Raw genomic sequence first — 27,104 nt, 5'->3', positions numbered from 1 at the left:
CTCCTTTATCAGGTGTAAACATTCTTACATCTACTTCTTGTTAAGCTTTTTGCCAAAAGTTTTTAAATCTTTACAATCCTTTTTTTCTTTTTAATCCACAAAGAATATTGACTCACTAAGTGGATACTTTTATCCTGCCACTCAGAAAAATCTCTGTTTAGCTGTAAATCGATTACATCTGAAAGTGGATAAGAAAGTGAGGCTTCTGTGAACCTAGTGTCCATAGAGGCTGCATCATGGCTGTGAACCTGATTGAAATCCCTCAACTCCCAAGCACTCAATTCCTTAGCTGACCACAAAAAACTGTTTTTGAATTGAATATTTTCACGATCTCTCCTTGTGTGGAAAGACAATGCTTGCCTGAATATGCCATCTGGCTCCTGGTCTCCACTGCAATGCCATCCCCTCTCCTTCAGGGATGTTTAGTCTGCCATAGATCCTCCCCCAGAAGCTAAACACTTTAGAAATCTTAAAATCCATAGTAACAAGTACTTGAGTACCACCAATGCTTGATTTCTAGATTGTACATGTCCTGGCATGCTTTGATGTGCCAGTGTAAATGTAGGCACAGCTAATCATAAATATATTAAGGGAAACTACTTTATATGAAGGACAGATTAATTTGTACATGTGGTACATGGGATATCCAATCAGGAATATTTATTGAATTTTCTGCAGCAAACCACACATTTTAATTAACACAGAGACAAATACTGGAATGGTAAACAGGCTACAAGAATATGATTGTCACAATCAGTTCTTGTCTTTAAAAAATATTTGCATTCCTGTTTGTTAATCTGAGGGATGGGATACTGACTCTAAAAACTGATTTGCATCTACATCTCAATTATGGTCCTCATAACTTCTTGATGCATTTCATAATATAGAAACAATTAGAAGGTTTATGGCTAGCTTTATGGCTTGGTTTACCCATACAAATAAGTAAATGTTTGTATCAAACAAATTCATTTTACATTATCTCTCCCAGAGACGACACTAAATTGAATGGAGGAAACCTCTCTTTTTTAAAGCCACCTTATTATATAAAGATAAAAATGGGATTGTTACTTCTCCCCCCTCCTCCCTGAAGCCTCTTACAATATAGTGTCCCTGATTTTAGAAAGATTGCTAAATAATTGTAGTAGCTTTTTAAATATATATATATATATATATATATATATATATATATATATATATATATATATATATATATATATATATATATATATATATATATATATATTTCTGATACCCTTCTTTGATATTACTTGCCTTCTGTGAATCATCATCACCATTACCGCCACTATCATCAACACCATCATCATTGACGCCATCAATGATGCTGAGTTTTCCATCTCTGGAGGTTTTTAAAAAGAGTCTTGATAGCCACCTCTCATGGCTTTCCTACCCATTGCAGGGGTTGAGGTTAAATGATGCTTACAGTCCCTTCTAATTCTGCAATTCTGCAAAGCTGTTTTTATTAATGGTTATAAAATCCAAAGTAAATAATGTCTCCTTGAAATTAAACTCTGCTCTTGGTGACTCCCTGGATGTGATCATGCAACAATCTGCAAGTAGTTGTCTTCTACTGATTAGTCAAACAATCATCTCAGATCGTAACACATCAGTACATAGTAACAGTTCATCTCCTTCGCTATTGACCGCAATCTAATCTTGGTAGGAAGTTCTTGGTTGAATGGCTTTAATATAAACGTTGGCAGCCATTCTGAGTGTCCATGTGTTTGTGCTTTAAACCAAAGAACATAGCCTGCTGATTAGTGACTCTGAATGCTTCATCCTGGCTCAGGCATATAGCCAGCAATCACAAAGAATATATGCAGGGTCTTCTACATGTGGAACACCTTATAGATATTTCCTTTCTAAATATGGTGCTTGATGGAATCCTCATTTTATCATAGAATCCACAAGCTCAAATGCTACTCTGATTAAGGCTGCTCTCTGGCCTTGTGTTAGGCCCACTGTTGGGTATTTCTCTAGGTAGTAAGTCTTTTTATTCTGGGCCAGCCATTTTAAGGACTTGATATAGCAAGTGTTGCCATGTCAGCCTGAGCACTAATATTCAGGGCACCCTGTTTGAACAGCTAAACACAGACACACAAGCAGGATAAAAATAGGGTGAGATGAATCTGTAGCTGCGATGGAAAGAGAGAGAAGGTGGGGGAACAAAACTGGATGGAGATGTAGAAAAAGGAAAAGTTAATTGAAGAGAGAAAGAAAGAAGGAAAGGAGAGAGATTACAAAAAAGATAAAAGTCTCCAGGTAAGTAACTCCTCGTAAGTACAGTGTAGGTAATCCTCAACTTACAACCACAATTGGGATCAAAAAATTTCCATTGCAAAGCAAGTTGGTGGTTAAGTGTGTCACGCTCAGTTTCATGACCTCTTTTGCCATGGTTGCTAAGTGAATCACTGAAGTGTTTAAGTGAATTATGCAGTCATTAAGCGAATCCAACTTCCCCCATTGACTTTCCTTCTTGGAAGCTAGTTGAGAAGGTTGCAAATAATGATCATGCGGCTCTGAGACACTGCAGTGGTCATAAATAAATGCTGGTTGCTAAGAAACCAATGCTATCACGTGACTATGGGAATGCTGTGCAAAAACCAGTCATAAGCCACTTTTTTCAGTGCCATTGTAACTTTGAACAGTCGCTAAACAAAGGGTTGTAAATCAAAGACGACCTGTAAGTCTTCAGAGCTTTTCAGCAGGGATATGTGCAGTATTTGCACCTGTATCCCTTTGCTTGTTTTCAACATTGTTTTTAGCCAGTCTAGGATGATCTGATTCACAGATTATAGTTTTGGGAAGAAACCTTATTTTCTTATCAGGTAAATACAATATTATAAAAAGCCCAGATTTACTGGGGGGGAAAACCAGCTATTTTTATTATAGAATTATCCCATAGGGAAGGTTTTTTTAAAGTAAAAGTGTCAACATTTCAATTGCCACCCAGTCTTTTCCATAAATATCTTGCATGTTACTTGTATTCCCAAATAAACAAGTATTTAAATCCCAGATTCATAGTATTGCTGATATGTTATTGCTAGTGGTCAAAATATCAGGATGGAACCAGTCAGAGGAACACTACTGTGGGAAATTGTTTTTAATCTACCTGAATAATATGAGTAGTGCTAGAATTAGACAGGAATATTCCATAAATCCAGAGAAAGTACTTAATACAGCTCAGGAAAATGCATCTTAAAATAAGAAATTATTTAAACGCTTTCTCTTCTTTTGCAGTGTAGTAATGTGGACGGCTTGTGTCCAATGAGCTGTCGTGATGATGTAAGTTGTTTAGACTTTGATTTTGCTCATATCTGTAATTCAGTGGTTCAGGGCCAAATTTACTTTCATGCTATATAGACAGCCTAAATCCAGCATCACTATTCAGCTACTCTTATTTGTCTTTGTTATGATGTTTTTACAAATGAAACTATGATAACAAAAGATGGTTATTTATAGAGCATTGCATGACTACTTTACCTGAAGATCAGATCAGATATGGTGGTGGATAGCAGGCTGAAACTCCCAAACTTTTGTGAGTTGAGACAGGAGAAATCATGAACGTGGGGGAACCCTCTATTTTGTCCCAAAATAAAGTCCCCCCTGGTGTCTAAAGACCCCCAGAAGCCAGGACATTTTGGAAGGTCTATGGAGACCAATGTTAGGGCCAACCATGGTTTTTGTTATGCAAAATTGTTGCATTTAATGTATTATTTTTATCAGTATTTTTCATTGGGATATATATGCTGTTATTTTAATGTAGATTGCTTAGAGGCATTCTAGATACAGGTATATAGAAATCTTATAAATAAGTAAAAATGTGCCTCATTGACATAAAAAGATAAAGCTCAGAACCTTTAATTTTCAGTTAATGTTGCATTCCTTCTAGTATAACTTATGATGGACTCAAGGAGTGAATGGCAAAAAACAGCATGGGGGAGGAACCCAAAATGGCTAGAACTCATCTTCCTTCCTTCCTTCCTTCCTTCCTTCCTTCCTTCCTTCCTTCCTTCCTTCCTTCCTTCCTTCCTTTCTTCCTTCCTTCCTTCCTTCCTTCCTTCCTTCCTTCCTTCCTTCCTTCCTACCTACCTACCTACCTACCTACCTTCCTTCTCCCTGGTCTATAGTTTGTTGACCAACTGAAAGACTGCTCTTGTCAGAGATCTAAACTGAGCCTTAGATGATTTCAAAGATCTCATCTAAAAGAGATGAGACTGTTAACCCTTAGTTTACTTTTACACAGTCTTCAGGAGAGATAAAGTTAAAAGAGGTACCATAAAAAGAGAATGCTTAATCCCACCTATTTTGATTCTGATCTCCCCATGACTTGTTTCACCCCTGCCCAGTGGTGGGATTGAAATATGTGAACAACTGGTTCTCTGCGTGGATCCTGCTTCCAGACGTCTGTTCTGGGCCTTGGCCTCTGAGGCCCAGAATGGACTTCTGGAAGCAGCATCCATGCATTTCCGGAGGGCCATTGTGGGCCTTGCGAAAAAGGGCTAGGGCTTCAGCCAGTTTGCTGAACCCCACAAAAATTAGCTACTGGTTCTGCCGATCTGGTGTGAACCGGCTGAATCCCACCACTGCCCCTGCCCAGTATTTCTCCTAGGGATGCCTCCAAGAGATTATTCTTGCAGGAATGCAGCCCTCGACATGGAAATACTGCTCTTGAGGTCTATTCTTGACCTACCTTTTTCTGAAGATTCTGTCTTTTTCTTCCTGCAGAAACTGAATTGCTACCTTATTGATAACAATGGATTCATACTTGTTTCCAAAATCTCCCCACAGGTAAGAAGGAATGAATGAGTGGCTCTTGATCTTATTTATCAAACTGAGTCTAGAAGAAAGACTAAATAAAATGGTCAGACTAGGAAATCACTGCCTGTATTTCTAAGGTTGCTCACATTTATCCTCCTGGAAAGCCTGGCATACAGTTCTGAGTGCCATCTGTCCTTCGTATTGTAAAAAAAGAGAAATATTCATAACATGCGAGGTAATTATATCAGCTGCATTTAATCATTTGAAATGGAAGCATCAAATAAATACAACGAATTTTGTTCTTCTCCTAGCTATACTTTGTCATACCCCATCAATTTTTGGAGTGCAACCCTGTCATGGCACTCAAAACCCCAGTGAAACAGAGCATGCCATTAGACTAGCATGGGTGAGAGACACCATCTCACATTGAAAGTTTAACTTTTCATTGTTAGGAAGAATTGTTAGTGCAAAATTCCTTCTGTGATGCCTTAACAGTATGTAAAGATAAAGGTAAGGTTTCCCTTGTGCCATCATGTCCAACTCTAAGGGATGGTGCTCATTTCCATTTCCTAGCCAAGGGAACCAGCATTATCTGAAGACATTTCCATGGCCATGTGGCTGGCATGACTATACGCCGAGGCACATGGAATGCTGTTGCCTTCCCAATGAAGTGGTACCTATTTATCTGCTCACATTTGCATGGTTTCAAACTGCTACATTGTCAGGAGCTGCGGCAGAAACAGGAGCACACCCCGTCATGCAGTACTTGGGTGTTGAACCGTCAACGTTTTGATCAACAAGCTCAGCTTCTTAACTGCTAGGCCAAAAGTACCTGCCCTTTAAAATATGTTTAGACGCATATGAGGATGTACCAAAGACTTTTAAGGAACCTGTCAACTCCTACTTTGACAAAGCCATGTCAGGCTAAATGTATCTTGAGTAAACAAAATGTTTTGATAGATGTCAGAGATCTTCTTCACATACTAATGCATTGTAATAATTTTTAAACCTCATTCAAACACAATATTACTGCAGCAATATAAAGATCTGAGTAAAGAAAAGGTAAGAAAAGGAAGAAGGTTGCAGTGCCTTTCCAGTATTAGAACTGGAAAACACAAAAAAATTAAGAAGTGAGCGTGCTTGCTATCCTATCTGAAACTTCCTTGGGCGAAAGTGACCTTAAACTACAAGGAGATTTGAGCAAAATAGCTTAATTGCCTTAATACCTTCCATCTCAGCAGAGGCAGCACTATTTGAATAATACATCAAGTGTTCAAACCCTTTGCATTTATTCTCATCTTTACGAAGTAGGCCATTATTATTATCTTGCAGATTGAAGGCAACACATAATGGTTTGTCTAAAGCTTGCTTCAATCTTCAGTGATCTGAAGCCTCCCACTGTATTCATACAGCATGCTCCAACCAGCAAACTGTACAGATTTACTCATTTTCTGAATACATTAACCAGTGAATTTACTGGATTTGCTTAACAAGCCCAGTCAACCACAAAAAGGCAAAAAAAAAGTTAAATCTAACAGATTTAGCAAATTTGGTGTGCATTTGCTGTGTGTTTCTGCAACCTGATTGTAAGAACATAGATAGTGAGTTCAAAGCTAAACTGAGCATGGACTTCAGTTTTTTCAATTTAATGCAGGGGTGTCAAACTGCCAGCCCGTGGGCCGGATGCATCATAGCGAAACTGCGCCCACCCCATTGCCGGCAATGGCAAAAAAGTCGTGATACGTTGCAACATGTCATGGGACATTGCGGGTTTGACACCCCTGATTTAATGTGTCTTACTGTGCTTTCACTTTTTCCCCAAGCAACATAAGTACATAGTCCTTATGCCCTTAAAGAATTTGCTATATAATAATCAGTAAGTATTTCTGCCTTGCAGCCTGTGGGAATATTCACACAACATCTATAAACCTGGTTACTGAATTAACTCTTTTTCAGGTTCACAAAATACAATGAACTATAAACAAATCAACAGACTGTGTGTTTGCAATGTGCTAAGACACTTTTTTAAAAAACATATTCTAACAATCAATTTTAGCCTGTTTTATTACTACTTTAATTTAGCCTGTTGTATTATTAGTGAATATTTAACTAACCTGCTTAAGAATGTTTTGCCAAACAAAACTTATGATTTAAAAACTCTCTAGAAACTCTCTTTTTATATCATACTTGCTTGTGGTTGCAGATTGGAAAATTCTTGGGAGAAGTAGATGGTTCTGTTACAACTCAGCTCGTAAATATGGGAATGCTCAAAGAGTAAGTGTCATCATCTCTTCCTTATGTACATCTCCTTTCAAAGAAGACCCTATCTGAAGCAAAATCCTTCACAGCATAAATATAATCAAAACAAGGATGGAGCTGCCTAAAGATTCGTTGACACGAGAATTAGTTAGACTCAGAATCTTTCTTAAACAATGCTAATTGTGCAGGATCAGAACATCTCCATAGAGCAGGAGTGTCAAACTCAATTTCATTGAGGGCCGCATCAGCATTGCGGTTGCCCTCAGGGGGCCGGGTGGGTGTGGCCTGGGTGGGAGTGGCCTACTGGGTGGGCGTGGCCAGAGTGCGTATGGCCTACTGGGTGGGCGTGGCCAGCTCTACATCGTTCGCCTCAAGGGTGCCTATGGGGGCCTGGGCAGGAGTGGGACAGATCTGAGGGTCTCTGGCAGGAGGAGGGTCTCTGAGCCAGGGCCAAGGCATCAGGGGCCGTTCCCTCACTGTTTCCAGGATGGCTTCGCGGGCCGCATGAAACCACTTCACGGGCCGGATCTGGCCCCCGGGCCTTGTGTTTGACATGTCTGCCATAGAGGAACCCAGTGCCATGATGGGTAAGGTAAAGTTAATATCGGAAGAGAGTTTCAAGCAGAAACTCTGTGCTGCCATCTAGTGGTTATCTGGAATTTGGCATCTCAGATCTAGTAGCTTTAGCCACCTGCCAGGGTTCTTTCATCACTTTGAAGGTGCCCCAGAGCCACCAAGGCTGCTAGGGGCCCCCTGAAAGGTGTGTGTGTGTGTGTGTGTGTGTGTGTGTGTGTGTGTGTGTGTGTGTGTGCGTGCGCACGCAAGCCATAGGCTCCCTTCGTGTAGCTACTAGCTTTCTAAATAAGAATTGATTTGGGATGGGGATTCCCAGCAAGAACTTTGACTTGGGACCTAAATTGCTCTTCTTATGCTCTGAAAGTGCCTTATTTCCAGTAATACTACAGATTAAAATAAAGACAGACAGGATGAAGAGAGTGGACAATAGCAGAAGAGCCAGTTTGGTGTAGTGGTTAAGGCACCAGGTTAGAAAGCGGGAGACCGTGAGTTCTAGTCCTGCCTTAGCCATGAAAGCCAGCTGGGGGACTTTGAGTCAAAAGATTCGTTCTCAGCCCAACTCACTTTACAGCAGGGGTCCTCAAACGTGGCCACTTTAAGACTTGTGGAATTCTGGGAGTTGAAGTCCACAAGTCTTAAAGTGGCCAAGTTTGAGGACCCCTGCCTTACAGGGTTGTTGTGGAGAAAATAGAAAGAGGAAGGTGTGTTGGATATGTTTCCCACCTTGAATTATTTGTAAAAATAATAAGGGCAGAATATATATACACATACATACCTACATACATACATTTCTGTTTTTGTTAGTTTTGTTCCCTATAATACATGTTTGTTCTAAAGAACTGTCTCACTCACTTTGGCAACTATGATATGCAAATTACATGATTATAGGTGCCATCGATCTGTAATGATATAATAAAAAAACTTTGATGAGAGGAATGTCTGCTGACTAGCTCAGCCATCCTTATGTTTATGCAGCATGTGAACAAATATTTTAACATCAATATATTTCACCACCCACATTTTGAAATGCAGCTAGAAAGTTGTCAAGAAAACAGTTTCAAACACATACCTTTATGACACCGTAACTGTCAGAGGTACAACACACATTCCTACTGTATATTATCAAAATAACCAGTTCTGGTATATTCATGTTTCAAACTTGGACATTTCATATATTATCAGTCCAGCATGAAAATCAGAATGAAAGGGACAGATGTTACCCTGTGGATCTTGCCCACTTCATTACTTCCTGTCTCAATCTCTTTGGTTCTCACAAATACTAGTTTTACGTTTGGTGTAGTATAGAACTTTTGATTGCCAGGGGCTTCATGTTCAAAGACCACATTTCTGAAAAAGTCTGTTATCTGGAACCACAGAAATTTGGAGCCATTCATTGTAGATGAAAATAACTTATATGGCCTACAGACTGAGTATACAAAGGGTCCAGGACAGGTACTTATAACCAAGAAGATATAAGGAACACAGCCAGAACTATCTTGCATAACATTCAGTACCAGTTTGTTTCTGGTCAAAGAAAATAACACAGCTGCTATAGTTAGGTAGAAAAAGTAGGCGAGATGCCATTCTTTGCCAGAATGGACTTGGAGTGAATAGAATAGTAGCTGTGGTTATTTTGGTAAATACTATATAGTATTTGCACATCGCAAGAGCACACTGCAAATGTAGTACAAAATCTCTTCTTTGAATATAGCAGATAACACATTCTATAATATTAAATCTTGCTGTGCAATATCCAACTGGAGGCATAAATGTACTGTAGGTATTTCCTTAGAGTATGAACTAAAGTCAGTTCTGTGCATTAACTGAATTTAAATCTAGGCAAAAGTCATGTGCAAGGCAGAAGAATGTGTAGCTATGGGACTATAATGCAATTGTAACATATATGCCTTGATTAATTTCTGCCATTTTCACTAAAAAGCATCCTGAAGAGCAGAACTCTGAAGAATACTTTGAAATGCCATTGCTGATCAAGCAGCACTGGGGTGGGTAAATGATGGCTTTTAGAATAAGGGAATAAAGGGAATTCTGGGAGTTGAAATTCACCCAACATAAACTTCCCAGAGTTCTTCTACAGAGTTCTTCATGGTCGCTTTTGTGTTTCTGCAGAGTGAAGATGTTTGATTACCAAGCCATGTGTAAAGTGCCCCATCACCATCACAGTGGTACCCGTCCTCTTCTCAGTGTAAGTATCTCCATATCATAAACCACATCGTGAAGTCACAGCCAGGCTTGGAACATAGAACAGAATGATGCAAAGAAGCTCAGAAATGCTTTTCTTTCTGATGAGATTAGTTGCTTTTGTTCTCCCAGAACAAAAGAGAACATCAAATACAGAATCATGGAGCTGGAAGGGACCTCAGAGGTCTTCTAGTCCAACCCTTTGCTCAAGGCAGGAGACCATATGCCATCCTGGTCAAATGGTTGCCCTGTCTTTTTTTGAAAACCTCCAGTGATGGTACATCCACAACTCCAGGAGGCAAGCTATTCCACTGATTAATTGTTCTTACTGTCAGAAAGTTTCTCCTTCCTCCTGAAGACAAAGGCAGATAAGGAAGACAAGGCATGTCCATCTATATATGGTTTTTTTCCATTCTATAATTGGCAGAGCATTCTGAAAGAAAAAAGCTGATCAAAGTTACATACATACATCTGAGCATCTGTACATGAAGACTAATCAGGAATTATACAGTATTTTAGAACAGGGTGGATTTCTACTCTGTAATCGTTGGGTTGGTGGACAAAGTGGTCAGTGTTGGAGATAAACATTAAAAGCTTTCAGCAGTCAAATTCAAAAGCCTTGAGTTCTTGTGAAATTGCTGGGTTTCATGGGGCAACATTAGATTTCCACTGTCATTTTGTGTTCCTGCTTTGCTTATGGTCCATGCCCTCTGCTAGAGCAGAAGTAAAAACAATGGACACTTGAAGGAAGCTTTATAAATAACACTTGGAGCTTCTTAAGGGAAGGAGGGATGTAAATCATTCCATTCATTTGTTCATTTTCCGAGTCGTACTTTTGCAAAGCAGGTAGTTTCCATACAACCTTACACTTTTGCAGTTAAAACTTGAGCAAATGAGGTTCATGCAAAAGGAATAAACCAGATTCTGGTGGGGGAGGGGAACACTTTTAAGATAAATTGGCTGAGTACTCCAGCCTTGATTCTGTGATTTCTCCCATGAGTTATTTGTACTGGACAAGTGACAGTGCATATATATATTACGGTAATTTAGAGAAGATGGATGTTACTGAGAAAACTCATTCTAGGATGGGAAAGTGAAGGGTGAACTTTTCATTCTTTCGGTGCTTGTCTTATTTGTGCATTTGTTCCTTTAGCAAATAAACTATATATGGCTCATATTATAGTAATCTTACATTGGACCATTCTGGAGCAAAATTTGACTAGCAAACCCTTAAGCCTGCTAGCTCTGTTCTATGCAGAAAATCCAGAAAAATACTGTTAACAACCAAGAAATTTCATAATAGGTTTCTTTACCTAGTAACAATAGGATTTTCTACTATGGTTGAATTGATTTCTTTTATTTGGCTCGGTTTAACTAATTTGTAAAGAGACAATTTGGTGTAGTGGTTAAGGCATCAGGTTTGAAACTGGTACACTTGAGTTCTAATCTCACCTTAGTCACAAAGCCACCTGGGTGACCTTGGTCCAGTCACTTTCTTTCAACTCTAGGAAGCAGAGAATGGCAAACTGCCTCTGAAAAATCTTGCTAAGAAAACTGCAAGAAGTTTTTCAGCAGTTTCCAAGAATTGGACACAACTGAACAGAAGAAACAAACATTTATATTATGTTATCAATGAAGGATCTTTATTAGAATGGTGGTGTCTTTATGAACAGACTTCTTCCCAGTTGCAATGTATGGCAGTGAAAGTTGGACCATAAGAAAGGCCGAGCGCCAAAGAATTGAGGCCTTTGAACTCTGGTGCTGGAGAAGACTCCTGCGAGTCCCTTGGACTGCAAGGCGATCAAACCGGTCAGTCCTAGAGGAGATCAACCCTGATTGCTCTTTAGAAGGCCAGATCCTGAAGCTAAAACTCAAATACTTTGGCCACCTAATGAGAAGGAAAGACTCACTGGAGAAGAGCCTAATGCTGGGAAAGATTGAGGGCAAGAGAAGAAGGGGACGACAGAGAATGAGGTGGCTGGATGGAGTCACTGAAGCAGTAGGCGTGAGCTTAAATGGACTCCAGCAGATGGTATAGGACAGGAAGGCCTGGAGGAACGTTGTCCATAGGGTCGCGATGGGTCGGACACGACTTCGCAGCTAACAACAACAACAACTTCCTTCCTTTTCATTCAAACTGATCTCAAGATGGTTGCCTCTTTGCCTTTAAAGTTGAATTGCATATGTGTGGAAATGCAAGGACCTTTTAACCATGTACATTATCAATTATACATCCTGAAGATGGTAGCGCTAGTTTGGCTTCATTTGTCTGGTCAAAATGAGGAAGACTTAGATTCATAGCGAAGGTAGCTCAGAAGTATTCATAAGAAGACAAAGCCAACGTTAATGCAATATTAATATAATCCACCATCAATATGTGTCACTATTCCTACTGTGACAAAAAATGTTAGCTTTACTGTCCAAAATACTTTGGGTTTTGTTAAAATGAACAATACTGTCAGTACTGCATGATCCAAAACAGCTGTTTAGGGGAGGTATTGGTTGTTCAGCTCCACAAATAACCAGATTTTTTTTCTTTCTTACACACATAATCTTTTAAGCCTTTAAAACTGGATAAACTTTGTTTTCAAAATATTTTATATATTTTTCTTAAATGTCCTGATTTATTGTTAGTAGAAAAGACAACTGATTTGGATGCATGTTGCATTCTTAAAGAAAGCCATTTAAGTTAAGAGAAACACAATTAAAATGGGGCACTATACAAGATGCTTCTTTTTCTTTTGAGACGTAGCTGTTCTTTTTTCAACAGCCAGTTTATGCTTTATTGGCAGCAGCAAAGTGGCTGATCACCGATTTCCTCATGTGAGTATGAATGTTTGGGAATTCTAGTGGAAAATTACATCAAAGAAATTCCGTTTCAGAATTTAATTAGTATATTAAACATTCAATGACTGAGGTCTTCAGATTAAGCATATTCTTAACTTTTTATAGTATTGTTGTTGTTCTAGAATTTTATTATAATAGGAAATGAACAAGAAAATATTAAAGCAACTTCAAAATGGCCAGCAGTGCTAAGAAATAAACAATTCCCCCAATGTTCTCCAGATAAAATAAGACTGCAATTCCCAGCATGGAGATGTTGTACTACTCTGATGTAAATCAAGGAGTATCTCTTGAGTCTTCAGAATTACTTCTTCATTTCTTAAATTTGACCAACTGGGTGTTCTAAAGTGAGCTGTGTGAATGAAAGCATATTTGAAAAAGGTCATTTTGTTCCTGAGCAAGTATATTAAGCCCATTTACTTTACCTGCCATTTTATTAATGGAAGAGCAGGGATTTTTAGTAACAAAGAGTTGCTGATGATAAAGATATCTGGGGCAGCACCCATCAGGGATCTTATGGGTCTCAGATGAAATGATTGGATGGATCCAAATGCCTCTGATCAGGGAACCAAATTCCAAGATATTCGTAGAGATTAATTTGTCAGGCACTCTCAACAGCTGTTGCTGTATAGTGCATACCCGTGATTCACTATGATCAAGCAGATGGCTTTCAAGGTGACTTGAGAATATTTCCCTCTCAGCGCCTAAGAGCACAGTGTTAATGACAGCCTTGCCACTGGAATAGCTAGTAGTTTTTATGAGAATTAAGATACAATTACCAGTCAAAAAGTAAGCAAGAAGGATTGAAGTGCCTGGTTCAGGCAAGAAATAAATGTAGCTTCAAGGTAAATTTTAAGCAGCAAATCAGAAGTATCTGCCTGTTTTACAACACCTCTGCTCTTCTGGACTGACATAAACTACGTCATATTTTTCTTCTTTGACAGATTCCTTTTAGAATTTAACATCTTTAGTTTCTGGCACATGGATAACTTGGCTGATGGTGAGTAGCAGGATTACTGTAAGTACGTAGCAGCCACATCATTTGGATGAAAAAGTTATAAGTAATAATGCATTTTGGAAAGCCTGAAAGAATTGTCACTTGTTAGTATTAAGAATATTACATTTGGATCCCATTCATCTCATTTTGACCCCAGCATTAATTTGGCAAGGAGTAAGGCATTGATTACTGTGGTACTTTGGATACATAGTCTGTAGTAGGCTGTCACAGAAGATAGGTAGAAGACTAATGAAAATTGTCAATGAAATGAAATGAAATCATACTTTCTGATTTGCTCAGGTATTTTAGTTGGAACACATGAGGGAATATCAATAGTGGACACCCAAAAAACCTAAATCAGAAGTACACTAACATAAGATCTTTGGCTTAAGTTCTCATGGTTCATAGATTATTAAAATTATGAAAATGGTTAACTTTATTTTTTTCTTTTTCAAGAATAAAGTTCTAGTCTTGGTGACTACTGATTGTGCATAATGACAAAGCAAATCAGATGAGTTTAAAAAAGAGAAAAGAAGAATTTCTTAAAATATATCCTGAATTTCCAAAATGTTATTACTATTAAGTACATTTTTTAAAAAAAGCTGTAGTAACAATTTCAAAAAAGCACTGCACCACATGTGTCATAAATACATACATTCCCCCAAATCTTGACAATCATCAAATTAACCAGATGAATGGTCCTTAAGATAGTTACATACAAGGAAAGTGAGACAGATAGGCAAAGAGAACACAGACACATTATTTATATATTTATTTTCAAATAAATAAATTGATACCAGTTCAAATGCAAAAGTTAAAACCTGAAAATAAAACAGTATAATGAGATCAGTGTTTGTGTTAACCTTTCATAATCAGTCATGGCAAGAGTGGTGGAACAATCTTCATTTTAATTGTTTAACTGTTTTCTAAAATCTAAACAAGTTTGAGGCTTATTTGGGCCAGAGGAGGCTGACAGTGCTAAGAAATGCTGTATAGAATTTCCTGTACTGATTGTTATCCAGTTTAAAAAAGAATCCAATTCCCAGCATGGAGATGTTGCAGTACTCTGATGTAAATCAAGCAGTATGAGACCCAAACTCAGTGATAGCCTCACATTGCAATGAGCAAGGACACACATTCAATTTCACAGCACCTAAGATTGTTGGCCGAACAGGTACAAAGATAGCCAGGGAAATGATTGAAGCCTGGGAACCAGGCCCTATGTCAGTCAACAGGACTGCTGATTTAGCACCAGATTATGAGGTATTTAGGAGCCAAGGACTTTGCAGCAAAAGGAAACAACAGTCAATGAAAAAAGCATACATTCTGGTGAGAGAGAAGTTCCTTGAGGATGGGCTCCAGCACAAGTCTGAAAGCTTGGAAGACTAAACCTCTGCTCCTGGTGACTTACCCAGATTGGATCCTGCAAGTTTGAGGCTGCCTGAATTGCCACAGATTGGGAATTGCCAGCATAAAGACGTGTTACCTAGAATGACTCGGGGAGAGAAGGCCCTCAACAAAAGCTTTCTATATAATCAGACCAAGTGGACACCTTCACTTTTGCAAAGCAATCCTGGATGTATCCCAGTACTCCATGTAGGGCTTAAAAGGTAACAACATATACTTAGAATTGGGGCCAGAAACCTATTTCAAAGTGCTGGTCATCACCTTTAAAACTTTATATAGCACAGCATTGGGATATCTCAAATAGAATAGTTGTGACCTTGTATAGCTTTAACCACCATACTTTCATATCATTTCTTTCTTTCTTCTTCATTTTCCATCTACCTCCCCCCCCCTTTCATGTTTCTTCACAATAACGTTGTGCCATCATCTTCTGGACATGTCATGATGGACTCATTTTCATCAATTCTTACGCCATGTGAACAATACAGCCAAATCTGTTTTTCATCATGGTAAGTAGTGTTGTCATACAAAGAGTTTTGTCTTCTGAAACAGAAGAAGACGTGCATAAGATTTAACAACAAAGTTCATAATATCACCATTTATGCATATTCCAGTTACATCTTTCAAGATGAAACAGGAATATAACTTTCTACTTGATTATCTGGCCACAATTCAATGGAAGATAAATATATTTTGTAATTTTTTTCATGTTTTCTTGATAGCTGCATAACTGTGCATGACATACTGTATATAGATGCAGCTAGTGATATATACTATATATATATATGTGTGTGTGTGTGTGTGTATACACATATATATGCACAAATATATATATACATACATATACATATATATATACATATATATACATATACATATGTGTGTGTGTGTATATATATACACACAATCTCAGAAGGGTATGGCTTACTGATGAAAACAAATAGGTTTGAAATGCATATCAGTCTCCCTTTAATTCTTTGTTAGCAATCTAAAAAATTTTTACACAAATATGAGCTGTCACTGTTGTGACTACTGCCTGTCGATGGCCTTCGGTTAGGCTGAAACAGGAAATAAAGATTTGTCCCATGTTTGGGGCCTAGCAAGGTAATCTAAATAGTTAACAAGTATTTAACATATATATGTGGATCTTTGGTTATTCGGGGTTTTTCCCGCGTAGAACTAAAGGTGTAGGGGCGATGTTTCGACGGAATCCCATCCGTCATCATCAGGCTGGTGGCTTCTGCTTCCTTCTTCTGGGAGATATATATATATTCCTACACACCTTCATAAAATTAATGAATATTGTATGGTTTTTACTGTCGATGAAAACTGAAACAATGGCAGAATAAAAAATGAGAAAACTGAAGAGTAAGGATTCTTTTATATATTGCTAAGATGAATCTTCCACTCATTCTTCTAAGTCTTCCATCTTAACATCTATCCTTTTTTCAAATTTGGAAAAAGGGAAGTATTTTCTTCATGGCTTTCCCATAGTTATAGTCATTCAGTTTTTGCATTTTTAAAAAAATTACGTTCATATATTACATGTAGTCCTCAATTTATGACCAGTCTCTTAACAACTATTTGAAGTGACAATGGACCCAGAAAACATACTTACAATCTGGATACAAAGTTCTGATAACTGTCCTCCCTAGTCGTGTGATTGCAGTTTGGGCATTCAGCAAGTGGTCTGCGTTTACAACCATTTGCAGTGTCCACGATTTACATATTTTGCCAGAAAACAACATTTACTTCTGGTAAAAATAGAAGTAGCAATAGCACTTAGACTTATATACTGCTTCATAGTTCTTTACAGCCCTCTCTAAGTGGTTTAAAGAGTCAGCATATTGTCCCCAACAATCTGGGTCCTCATTTTACTGACCTCGGAAGGACGGAAGGCTGAGTCAACCTTGAGCCCATCAGGATCAAACTGCCAGCAGCCAGCAATCAGCAGAAGTAGCCTGCAGTACTGCATTCTAACCACTGCGCCACTATTGCACCCATTGCAGACAATGGGTTTGCTTAACAACCATAGGTTCACTTACAACCACCACAAAAATGTCAATCATATAATGAGCCAGTTAATAATTTACAATCATAATTCCAGGCTCAATTATGATTGTAAGTCAAAGACTACTTCTATATGAATATATGGCTCTACTGTCAGCCCTTTGGGATAGACCAGATATAGTAAACAGAGTAGAACTAAATTTTATTGAGGTAAGCTACAATAGCAGAATCTTCCAACCCTGATAGTCTTTTGCCGCCCCTTCCTTTGTATGTCCCAATGAATTAGAGAGGAGTTGCCTGAGTCTTTTCTGAATACTATCTTGCTTCCCAGGGCTTCAGGATGTTTCAGCCCTCTTTCCTTATGTAACAATTATTGCCTATTTTAGAATAGAATAGAGCTGGAAGGGACCTTGGAGGTCTTCTAGTCCGGCCCCCTGCTCAAGCAGGAGAACCTATACCCGTGGTGGCGAACCTATGGCACGAGTGCTACTGGTGGCATGCAGAACCCTCTCTGTTGGCACATGCGCCATCGCCCCTGTCCTAGGCCTTCAGCTGGGTTTTATAAAACCTTTTCGCTTTAGGTCTCCGCCATCGTGTGCAAAAAAAAAGATTCAATCAATCAATCAATCATTTTCAACTTCTCGTGGGAAAAAAAAAGATCTCGCAAAGTTAGAATTGATTGATTGAACTTTTTAGTCCCATCCAGTCTGCCATTACCACCGCAGCCACACCCACCCAATGGGCCATGCCCACCCAATGGGCCACACCCACCCAATTGACCACGCCCACCCAGCACACGACGATACATAAGTGGGTTTGGGGTTGCAGTTAGGGCACTCGGTCTCTAAAAGGTTCGCCATCACTGACTTATACCATTACGGACAATTTGCCTCAAGGTCCTCTCTCTCTAATGCCAGTGAACTTGATCATTGAATAGATAGCATATAGAAATAGAATTGTTTATTGGCCAAGTGTGTTTAGACACACAAGGAATTTGTCTCTGGTGTATAAGGGTACATACAAACAACTAGTGATAAATCATGATCATAACCATAAAATACAATCATCATAAATCATAAGATGCGAACTCAGTAATAGTCATAGGATACTAAATAAAGGCAATCAACATAAATCATGAGATACAATCAACAAAGTTGTCATGCTAAAATGTTATTTTTATGTTTTGTGCTTTTTCTTTTACTTTTATTCACTACACAGAGTGGAGCTTGGCGGCCAATACATTTCAATAGATAATAATATTTGTGCTATTTTGAGGGGTCATTAGTGACAGGGGTAAATACTAGCAATGTTTTCCTCCAGGAGGAAGGAGGCACTAAGCAAGCAATTTTATTTATGTAGATTGCCATATATTTGCAAATGATAGTTCTCCAATTGCTATTCTTAAATAAACATTGCACTTTGACTGAGACTGATGCCCTGTTGGATCAATGATTTTTCCCTCCTGGCAACCAGGTTATGTATTAACTGAACTATTTCTTTATCTGATCAACTCACGTCCCCCTTCAAGGTATCCCACTGACCTCAGATGGTTGACATCCCATGCAACTAAAAGATTATCGGCTTCTTGATTAGATTAGTCTGTAATAAAACATTGCATTTGAGTCAAAAGGAATTCCTTTTCAAAGGAAGAACTAAAATTGCTTATCCTTCTCATCCCAGTACATACATGGGGAGCTTTCATTACAAATGGGCAAGTTAAATTAAATGTTATCTTTTTGTCATCCTAGAAGTAAAAATTTTAAGGGGAGGGGGGTTGCTTTGTTAAGTTTATTACTGAAATTACTTTTAGTAAGAATATGAGCAATGACTTGGCATTATAGCTTTATTGCCTTTCTTTGTATTTTGGCTATTTGAATTAAAATAAAAGTTCCCATTGTTACGCTGGTCCCATGGAATCTACAGCTGAGAACAAGCTTAATGAGTCACTTGGCATTTCTCTCTTCGTTGTATTAGATAGATTTGTCCAAACCATGTTCATTTCATTTATTTCAGTAAGGTGTATGCCAAAGAATGGCCAGATGCACTGAGCCTTGCATGAGTTATTGCACCAATTTATTTAAATCTACCTGACTTGGGGGTGGGGGTGGTGTTAGAGATGCAATTGTCCCTTTAAGTCAAGAACAGACATTTGTGGAGAATTATAAAAGTCTTTTCCTGCTCCTTTCGTCCTCTCTTTCAGCAGAGTTGGACAGTCACTCAAAATTTTTTAACTTGTCTGGAAAAGTCTCCTTTTCTGAAGATTTTAGCACAGGATTTAATTGTACCTATAGAGCAGGGGTCTCCAACCTTGGGAACTTTAAGATTTGTGGACTTCAACTCCAAGTTGCCAAGGTTGGAGACCCCTGCTGTAGAGTGAAGGGAGATTAGCATCATACATTCAAGACATCCTCAATCATTGGCTCATCAGCAGCATCTATTGGCCGTTGATGTCCATGCGTTTTGTTTCTCCTCCACATTTTTCACTTCTTGTGCCTGATTTTCTCCCTCTGACTCATTTATTTTTCCCATTCTAGCTCACAAACATAGGAAACACGATGCGCTGCAACCCTGTGACACTGAATATCCGGTGTTTGTATACGAGCCTGCCATCAAAGAGGCCAATGGACTAATTGACTGTGGAGCCTGTCAGAAGTAAGAGAATGGTCTTTATCTATGCCTCTCAAGAGCAACCAAGAATTTTGACCCTTTTCCTCCAGTTAGTCGGCAAAGAAAGAAAGCTAGAGTAAGACTGAAAGAAACAGAAGCTTTGACCTGTTAGAGGGGGATGTTATAGTATCAATTTGATGTTTGAATATGGTTAAGAATAGATTGTTAGCAATAGAAATATTATAATTAGATAGATAGGATTTGTAACCAGAATATCATATCTTGGTATAAAAAGGAAAAGAAGAATATGTTAAGAATTTTGAATAGGGGAAACGTTTGGTTACCCAAATATAACTTGTTTTGAAATTATAACTGATTGGGATATTTTGAACATAGATGGGGAATTAAAATTGTAAAAAGCAAAAATAGGATTTAGACTGAATAATTGGATATTGAATGCAAATGCAATTAATATACTACTAAGCTTGTAAGCCGCCCTGAGTCTTCGGAGAAGGGCGGGATATAAATGGAATTAAAATAAATAAATAAATAAATAAATAAATAAATAAATAAATAAAATATTGCAAGCACTAAAAAGCAAAATAATAAATCCTGGTTAAGATCCTGACTATTACCTTCTACATGCACCTGGCACTTAAGTTCAGCTCCAGAAGACATCACCCTGTGCTACCCTCATTAGATGGGTAATACCTGGAGACAGGTCTTCTTTCTGGTTCCTAACACTGGGTAGAAGGAAGAGAGAATGGCCTTAAAGGACAGGAGGAAGAGCTGCTACCAAGGCCTTCTGGAACATTCTCCCTCCAAGGATCAGGACGACCCCAGCCCTGCTGACTTTTCATAAGTCCTTAAAGACCTAGCTTTGTGCTGGAACTAGAGCCCCAAGTTTGTGCAGGGGCCCATTTTGTGGTTAATTTAATCATTATGATGGGTATTTATTTTTGGCTACCACATATTTGTATATATTAATTTAACCGTTTTTATATTTTATTTTATTTTTTTTTTTGCTATCCAGAGTAAGATAGGTAGCCATACAAAATAGGTAAATAGGGAAGAAGGGGAGGGAGATTAAATGGATGATAGATGATGATAGATAGATAGATGATGATGATAGATAGATGATAAATGATAAAAGATAAATGTTAGATAGATAGATGATAGATAGATAGATAGATAGATAGATAGATAGATAGATAGATAGATGATAGATAGATAGATAGATAGATAGATAGATAGATAGATAGATAGATGATAGATAGATAGATAGATAGATAGATAGATAGATGATAGAGTGGGCGGGGGGCAGGCAGGCAGACAGACAGACAGACAGACAGACAGACGGACAGACGTCCAATAAAAGAGGCTTGAACCTGGGCCAAGAAAGTAACTTGAGAAAATGTCTCAGAGAAGAAGCCCTTTCCTATTTCACATAAAGGCAGGAAGCATATTCAGCTTGCAAGCTATCTTCAATCGTTATTATATCTGTCCCAATAAAAGTAGTCCTGACATTCATGGAATTGGTTACATATGGTTTCATAGTCTGGTCTACTTTGTAGGGCTGACACATTGGAACTCTTTCTTTTCAGGATCAGATGAAACATTGTTCAGGTCTTTTAATTCTGTGGGGCTTGTTGCAGATAAAAATCTCAGTAAGTCTGTTCTTGTATAACAAACACAATCATTTCAATTCTCATAAGAACAAGTCTAATCCATCTGGCAATTATTGTATTTTGTGAGACTGTTTAATCTCACAGTGGAGTGCTTGTAGCACTCAACACCACTAGAGGATGGGGGATGCAAAAGTAAACAAGACTGGATAAACATAAATATTTTTAACTTTAAAATGACACTTAGAAAAGCATGATGTTTTTTTCTCATTGGTAGTGTTGTTACAGATAGTCCTTGCTTAACAACACTAACTGAGACCGGAAAATGTATCATTAAGCAATTCATTCCTTAGTAAAAAAAAAATACTACAGGACTGCATTGCTAAACAACGGCAGTCCCACTCGCTGTGATTAGGACTGCACTGGTTGTTAAGCAAGGACTTCATATGATTGCACCTTGTGGCTTCCCACTATGCAGTGGTTATAGGAGCCCATCAAATACATTAAACAAAAAAATTACTGAAAATTGCAGGAAGAGGATTAGTTACAGTATGTTCTGTTTACAGTTACAGACGTCAGATACAAATCACAAAGATAAATACCAAGAACAAAATGTGCATTATGACATCACAATATGCACCTGGCTTTTGTTGTGATTCACCAACAGATGTCAATACGCATGTTATGAAGTTTGAGCTGCAACATCATAACCCAACTTTCATCCTCCATCAAGATGTTGTGAACTAATGACTTCTGTTCTTGAAGGAGAAAAGTAAACAGCAACATATTAGGGATAAAAACATGTGAGGTATGATGAATGAAAGTGATAGAGAAGATTCCTGATAATTTCCGAATATCTACTTCAGCAAAAACAAAAGCTTGAACCCAGTATGGTGCAGCTGCCAAAAAGGCTAACAAACAGGCTCACATATAGACAGACAAACACAAATGCCTAGTTGAAGGAGCTGCCTAATACTGGTAGTCCTTGACTTACGACTGTAATTGACCCTGACTGTAAAGCGGGTCACCCATGTGACCAGCCCAATTTTACAACCCTTTCTGAAGCAGTCGTTACATAACCACCACAGTTTTTAAGCAAACACGACAGTCGTTAAGCAAACCCATTGGTTTGCTATGAGCCAATTTTGCTTAAAACTGGAAGCAGATGACATGTTTTGGCAAAAAGCATCATAAAACCCAGTTACATGACCACAGGATGCTGCAAAGAGCCCTAAATGCAGGCCCCTTGCCAAGGGCCCAGATTTGATCACATGACCACAGGCCGGAGGCAGCCATCAGAACTTTGGAACCAGGACTCCCTCCCCATCGGAATTTTTAACAGTTGCTAAGCAACTGATTGTATCTCAAAAACTACCTGTAGTTGTAGTGACTACCTTGTAGTGACTACCTTGGTATTATTGTTCTTGGGGACTTTTTGACCAGAGTGTTTAATAAGCAGCTTGAGGACCATCCGTGAGGCTTCCTGTAACTGCATCCTATGTTCAGATTGGCATTCTGTCAAAGAACCTCCATGATCCTTACAGATCTATGACCTATGATGGCACTGAGATATGAAACAAACTGTCTGAAACACGGTAGCCCTGAGTTGATGTATTGTCACTGCTGCTAGAAAACTAGTATATAGATACCGGTTTTAGAAAATGCAGGTAATTCACATCAAGTTACCAACTCAATACTATTTGCAGGATGGTCTTCAGAAAAACCCGTGCACACGAAAACTTAAATGAAACTTCCACCAATATGCCGATACAAAGACAGTATCTTTGGTGGCAATTAATATTTAAGCTAGAAGTCTCCCTTCCTCTAGATTTTGGCACATGATTCAATTGTACCTATAAAGTGCCGGCAGAGGGCAGCAGAGCACTGTGGCTGCCTTGAGGTGACTTAAAATTACCTCTTAACTTTATATGTCAACCAAACTCCTGTGCCACATTACTGTTATATGAGAAAGTATTTTATGGAAATCAAATAAATACAAGTCAATGTAATAAGGCATTTAGTCACCCCTTTACAACTGCTCAACCTCCAACCTCACTCAAAATTATTTATTATACATTCCTCCTCAAAGACTACAAAACAGAGCTCCGGGATCCAAATATTTCATCCCTTTCTTTTCACTTTCCTTACTTTGAGACACACTGGGGTCCGAGGTATTTTTTTATAGACGAGAGGAAACTGGTGAAGTCAGTTTCATAATTGACCAGGTTAGGTAGCCAGTCAGCTGCCTTATCTTAAGAACAAAATGAAGCTACAACATCTCTGACTTCATAGTTTAAGGTGATGTTGCATTGGTAGTTTTGCTTTTCTGTGGCCCTGTTCCCATGACCCACAACCCAATCAATGGGAAGACAGCATGTTATGGGAAACCAAAAGTGGGGCCAATTTATCCAATAAAGGGCTGTCAAAATCTACAAGAATTTGGGGAATAGCAACAACAACTTTTAATAATTTTTAATTTTTGTATCTTGTTTTTATTATGTATTGCCCTGTTCACCGCCCTGAGTCCTTCGGGAAAAGGGCGGTATACAAATTAAATTAATAAATAAATAAATAAATAAGATCTGAGCCCCCCCACCTTCCACCATTATATATTTTGGAGGGACATCCATGCCTGTACAAAAAGGGCTGGGCTTGGAATGCATTTATTTATTTATTTATTTATTTATTTATTTATTTATTTATTTATTTATTTATTATTTATTTATTTATTTATTTATTAATGGGATTTATATCCCGCCCTATCTCCCGAAGGACTCAGGGCGGCTAACAACAAAACATATAATAAGTACAGAAATTAAGATAAGAATATAATTGAAATCATCTGTGCAATAAATTAAAATTAAAAATTAAAAATAAATTAAAAATTGTAAATATAATTAAAATGCCTGTCAGTCCAGGTCAGCCTGGTGGAATAGGAGTGTTTTGAGGCCGCGGCGAAAGGACTGGAGATTTTGGGCCATCCGAAGCTCAGGGGGGAGCTGATTCCATAGGACTGGCGCTCCCACAGAGAAGGCCCTCCCCCTGGGGGTCGCCAGCCGACATTGCCTAGCTGATGGTACCCTGAGGAGGCCTTCTCTGTGTGAGCGTATTGGGCAATGGGAAGTCGTTCCCGGCAGCAGATGGTCCTGCAAGTATCTTTTAAATTAATACTAAGATAATTAGATCTATTCCAAACTAGGGTTCTCCTCATTGCGTTGGAACTTTCAGACTTGCAGACTGCAACTCCCAGAACTGAATTGTTGAAGACATGTTTGTTGAACTTTTTAGAGGGCAGAGAGTTATTAAATTGGTTTATATTGTTATGATGAAGGTTGGAAGTCGCTTCCTGATACATTTTCTTTTTAATTATATACTCTTTTTTTCTCTTTTCTTACACTTTCTATTCTTTCCATTGTCTTCTCTTTCTCAAAGTTCACCTTGTATTAGTTTTTACTATTGCAATTAAAATTCTTAATAGAAATAATATTTTGGGGGAAAAATAACATCGTCTTTGGGGATGGATGTCCTTCTCAATCCTGCAGGATGTTTTTGGTGCAGCAAATTATGAAGAGCAACCTTCTGCTCCTGGTAACTGACGCCAGCTGTGATTGCAGCATCTTCCCATCTTTTGCACTGCAAGCTAAAGAAGTCAAATATATCTTTTCCCTGGCAATGGTTGTACTGGATTGTAAGTCTTTGGCAATTTATTAGCACAAATGAGGTACAAATCTAGCATTTTCCTTCATAACTTTAGAAGGGATTAATAGAGCATGCTCCCATTTAAACGTGGAGTAAAAACAATACTGCTAAAAAGTGAAGTCGAAACAGTACTATATTGCTAGTTGCTATTTACAATTATTTATTATTGTTTGATACCCTTTAGGCAAAGTAAAATGTGTGCGCTTTTTTGCATTCTATAAATCTTTTTTATGAAGATAAGCAGAAAAAATAAGTCTTGCTGTTTTCCAAATTCTCTATAAAAATGTAATTCTAAGAGCCTGTGCCTCTGATTTTCAGTAGAGATATAGAAGGACAGAAGGGCTATTAGAAACTACAACAATAAAAGCAAGATACTTTTGATTTTATCTCCAGTGCTGTTGGTTGCTATTGCTACAGATTTGACAGTTTACTCTAAATCATTATTTAGTATTCAATTAAGCCACATTTCTGGATCCACATGATATACTATATAGACTGACTACTTGGTTGGATAGGCACAGTATGTTAAGCCAATGTTCTCAACCTTTGGTCCAGAAATCCATAATGAATTGCAACAGTACTATAGATGTCCTGGTGCAGCCGCTAAAATACATATTACCGATTTTACCTAGAAGCTGCAGGAAGGTTAGCAGAACCAACATGCCAATGATAAAAAACAAGAGTCTTTTGAGTTAGATTCAGCTCCTGCCAACTACTTCATGTACACATGCATGACGTTTTCTTGACAATCATATAGAATTGCTCATTGCTTATTCTAGGATTCTCCAGTAGTCCCCCATCTCAACCTTGCTTAGCCTTCAAAGCTTAACTTCCAAGTTCAGCTCTCACCTCCTTAGGATAACTTGGAAATGTTCACCCTGAACCAGCCTGTTGGTGAGAAAAGATATAACTCGTGCAGAAATAGGAAATGTATCTAATGAAACATTACACTTGGACTTTTGCTGATAAGCTTTAGTTCAGCACAGAGAGGAAAACAACTTACAGATTGTGTCCCAAGACTAGATGAAAGCCATTGCTTTCAATAGATTCAGCCTGCTGCCCATCTAGGAAACCAATCCAACTGAAAGCCATAAAACATAAAGTGGGCCAGATTAGTTGTGATGAAGTCCTGTCAGTTTCAACATGATCTGAGGATATTTTGTGTCAAAACATGCCCACAAATTCCAGTTCATCTCAACTGAAACGCCTAACATGGGTGGTAGAAACATTTAGGAAATCTCCTGCCTGTGTCAAGACTTTGGATGTAGGCTTATCCCATTGCTGAAATATTATCCATGTGGGCTGAAGCATCCTGCTTAGCTTGAGCATCAGGCAATGCTATGTATGCAGTGGAAATACATTGCTGTAGGTCTGTCAGTATTTTTAGTTGCAAATTTAAATGATTGGCCAGCACAGCTTCCGCCTGACTCTAGATATTTTAAGTAAGATGTCCTTATTTCTCCATTTCCAAACACTGCTATTAGCCTTAACAGCTGTGTACATAACAATTCAGTGAAATGCGACAGGATGCGCTCTCAGAAACTAAGACGCCGACCAGACACCTGCCATGCATTCCATCCAGAGGTAAGATCTGTTATCCATAGCTTTCAGTCACAGAATAATATGCAGAAATTATAGAATTAGATGTATAACAATACCCTTGTAACCATAAGGTCTGCTTCATTTCCCATGGAGCCAATCCTACTCTACTACCGTACTAGGGATGCTGAACACCCGCTGGCCTTCTCTTTTTCAGGAAAATGCCCAAGATTGTGGAGGAGCTGCAGCAATTTCAGCCTCATCAACCTTGCTCCTGTTTCTGCTGTCAACCACAGCTCTTCTTCTGCGGTGACAAAGTGCACTGCAGTCCTTACCTTGAGCCTGGGCTGCTATTTTCACATGGACCTCAAACAGAACGTGACCTCATCATTTCTGAAGGACTTCCTAACTCTACATTGTATTTACAAGTGATAAAGAAGAGAGAGATAATAACTATGAGACAAAGCTAACAACTGACTCTTTCCATCTCTACAGTACAGAGATGTTCATATAAGGGTAGTGTTGGGGGAATGATGTTTATTAGATTTTTGTCTTAGCATATA

The 27,104-nt window shown here is 38.4% G+C and overlaps 1 protein-coding gene across 1 annotated transcript in view; it reads left to right on the top strand.

Annotated features, from left to right (window-relative positions):
* Positions 1-26,854, top strand: part of CACNA2D4 (calcium voltage-gated channel auxiliary subunit alpha2delta 4) — a gene marked incomplete at both ends in the record, with an annotated part of 176,901 nt that extends 150,047 nt beyond the window's left edge. The window contains 11 exons of the mRNA XM_081330661.1: positions 3,259-3,303; positions 4,747-4,809; positions 6,983-7,053; positions 9,742-9,817; positions 12,584-12,636; positions 13,602-13,657; positions 15,550-15,570; positions 19,606-19,723; positions 24,846-24,991; positions 26,516-26,586; positions 26,759-26,854. Of these exons, the coding sequence (XP_081186787.1) occupies positions 3,259-3,303; positions 4,747-4,809; positions 6,983-7,053; positions 9,742-9,817; positions 12,584-12,636; positions 13,602-13,657; positions 15,550-15,570; positions 19,606-19,723; positions 24,846-24,991; positions 26,516-26,586; positions 26,759-26,854 (816 nt within the window). The remainder of the gene's footprint in view (positions 1-3,258; positions 3,304-4,746; positions 4,810-6,982; positions 7,054-9,741; positions 9,818-12,583; positions 12,637-13,601; positions 13,658-15,549; positions 15,571-19,605; positions 19,724-24,845; positions 24,992-26,515; positions 26,587-26,758) is intronic.
* Between the last annotated feature and the right edge of the window lie 250 nt (positions 26,855-27,104).

This window comes from Vipera berus, assembly GCF_964194415.1.
Source record: "Vipera berus genome assembly, chromosome: 6".
Classification (NCBI taxonomy): domain Eukaryota; kingdom Metazoa; phylum Chordata; class Lepidosauria; order Squamata; family Viperidae; genus Vipera; species Vipera berus.
The sequence above is the reverse complement of the archived record's forward strand: the minus strand, read 5'-3'. Positions and strand labels throughout refer to the sequence as shown.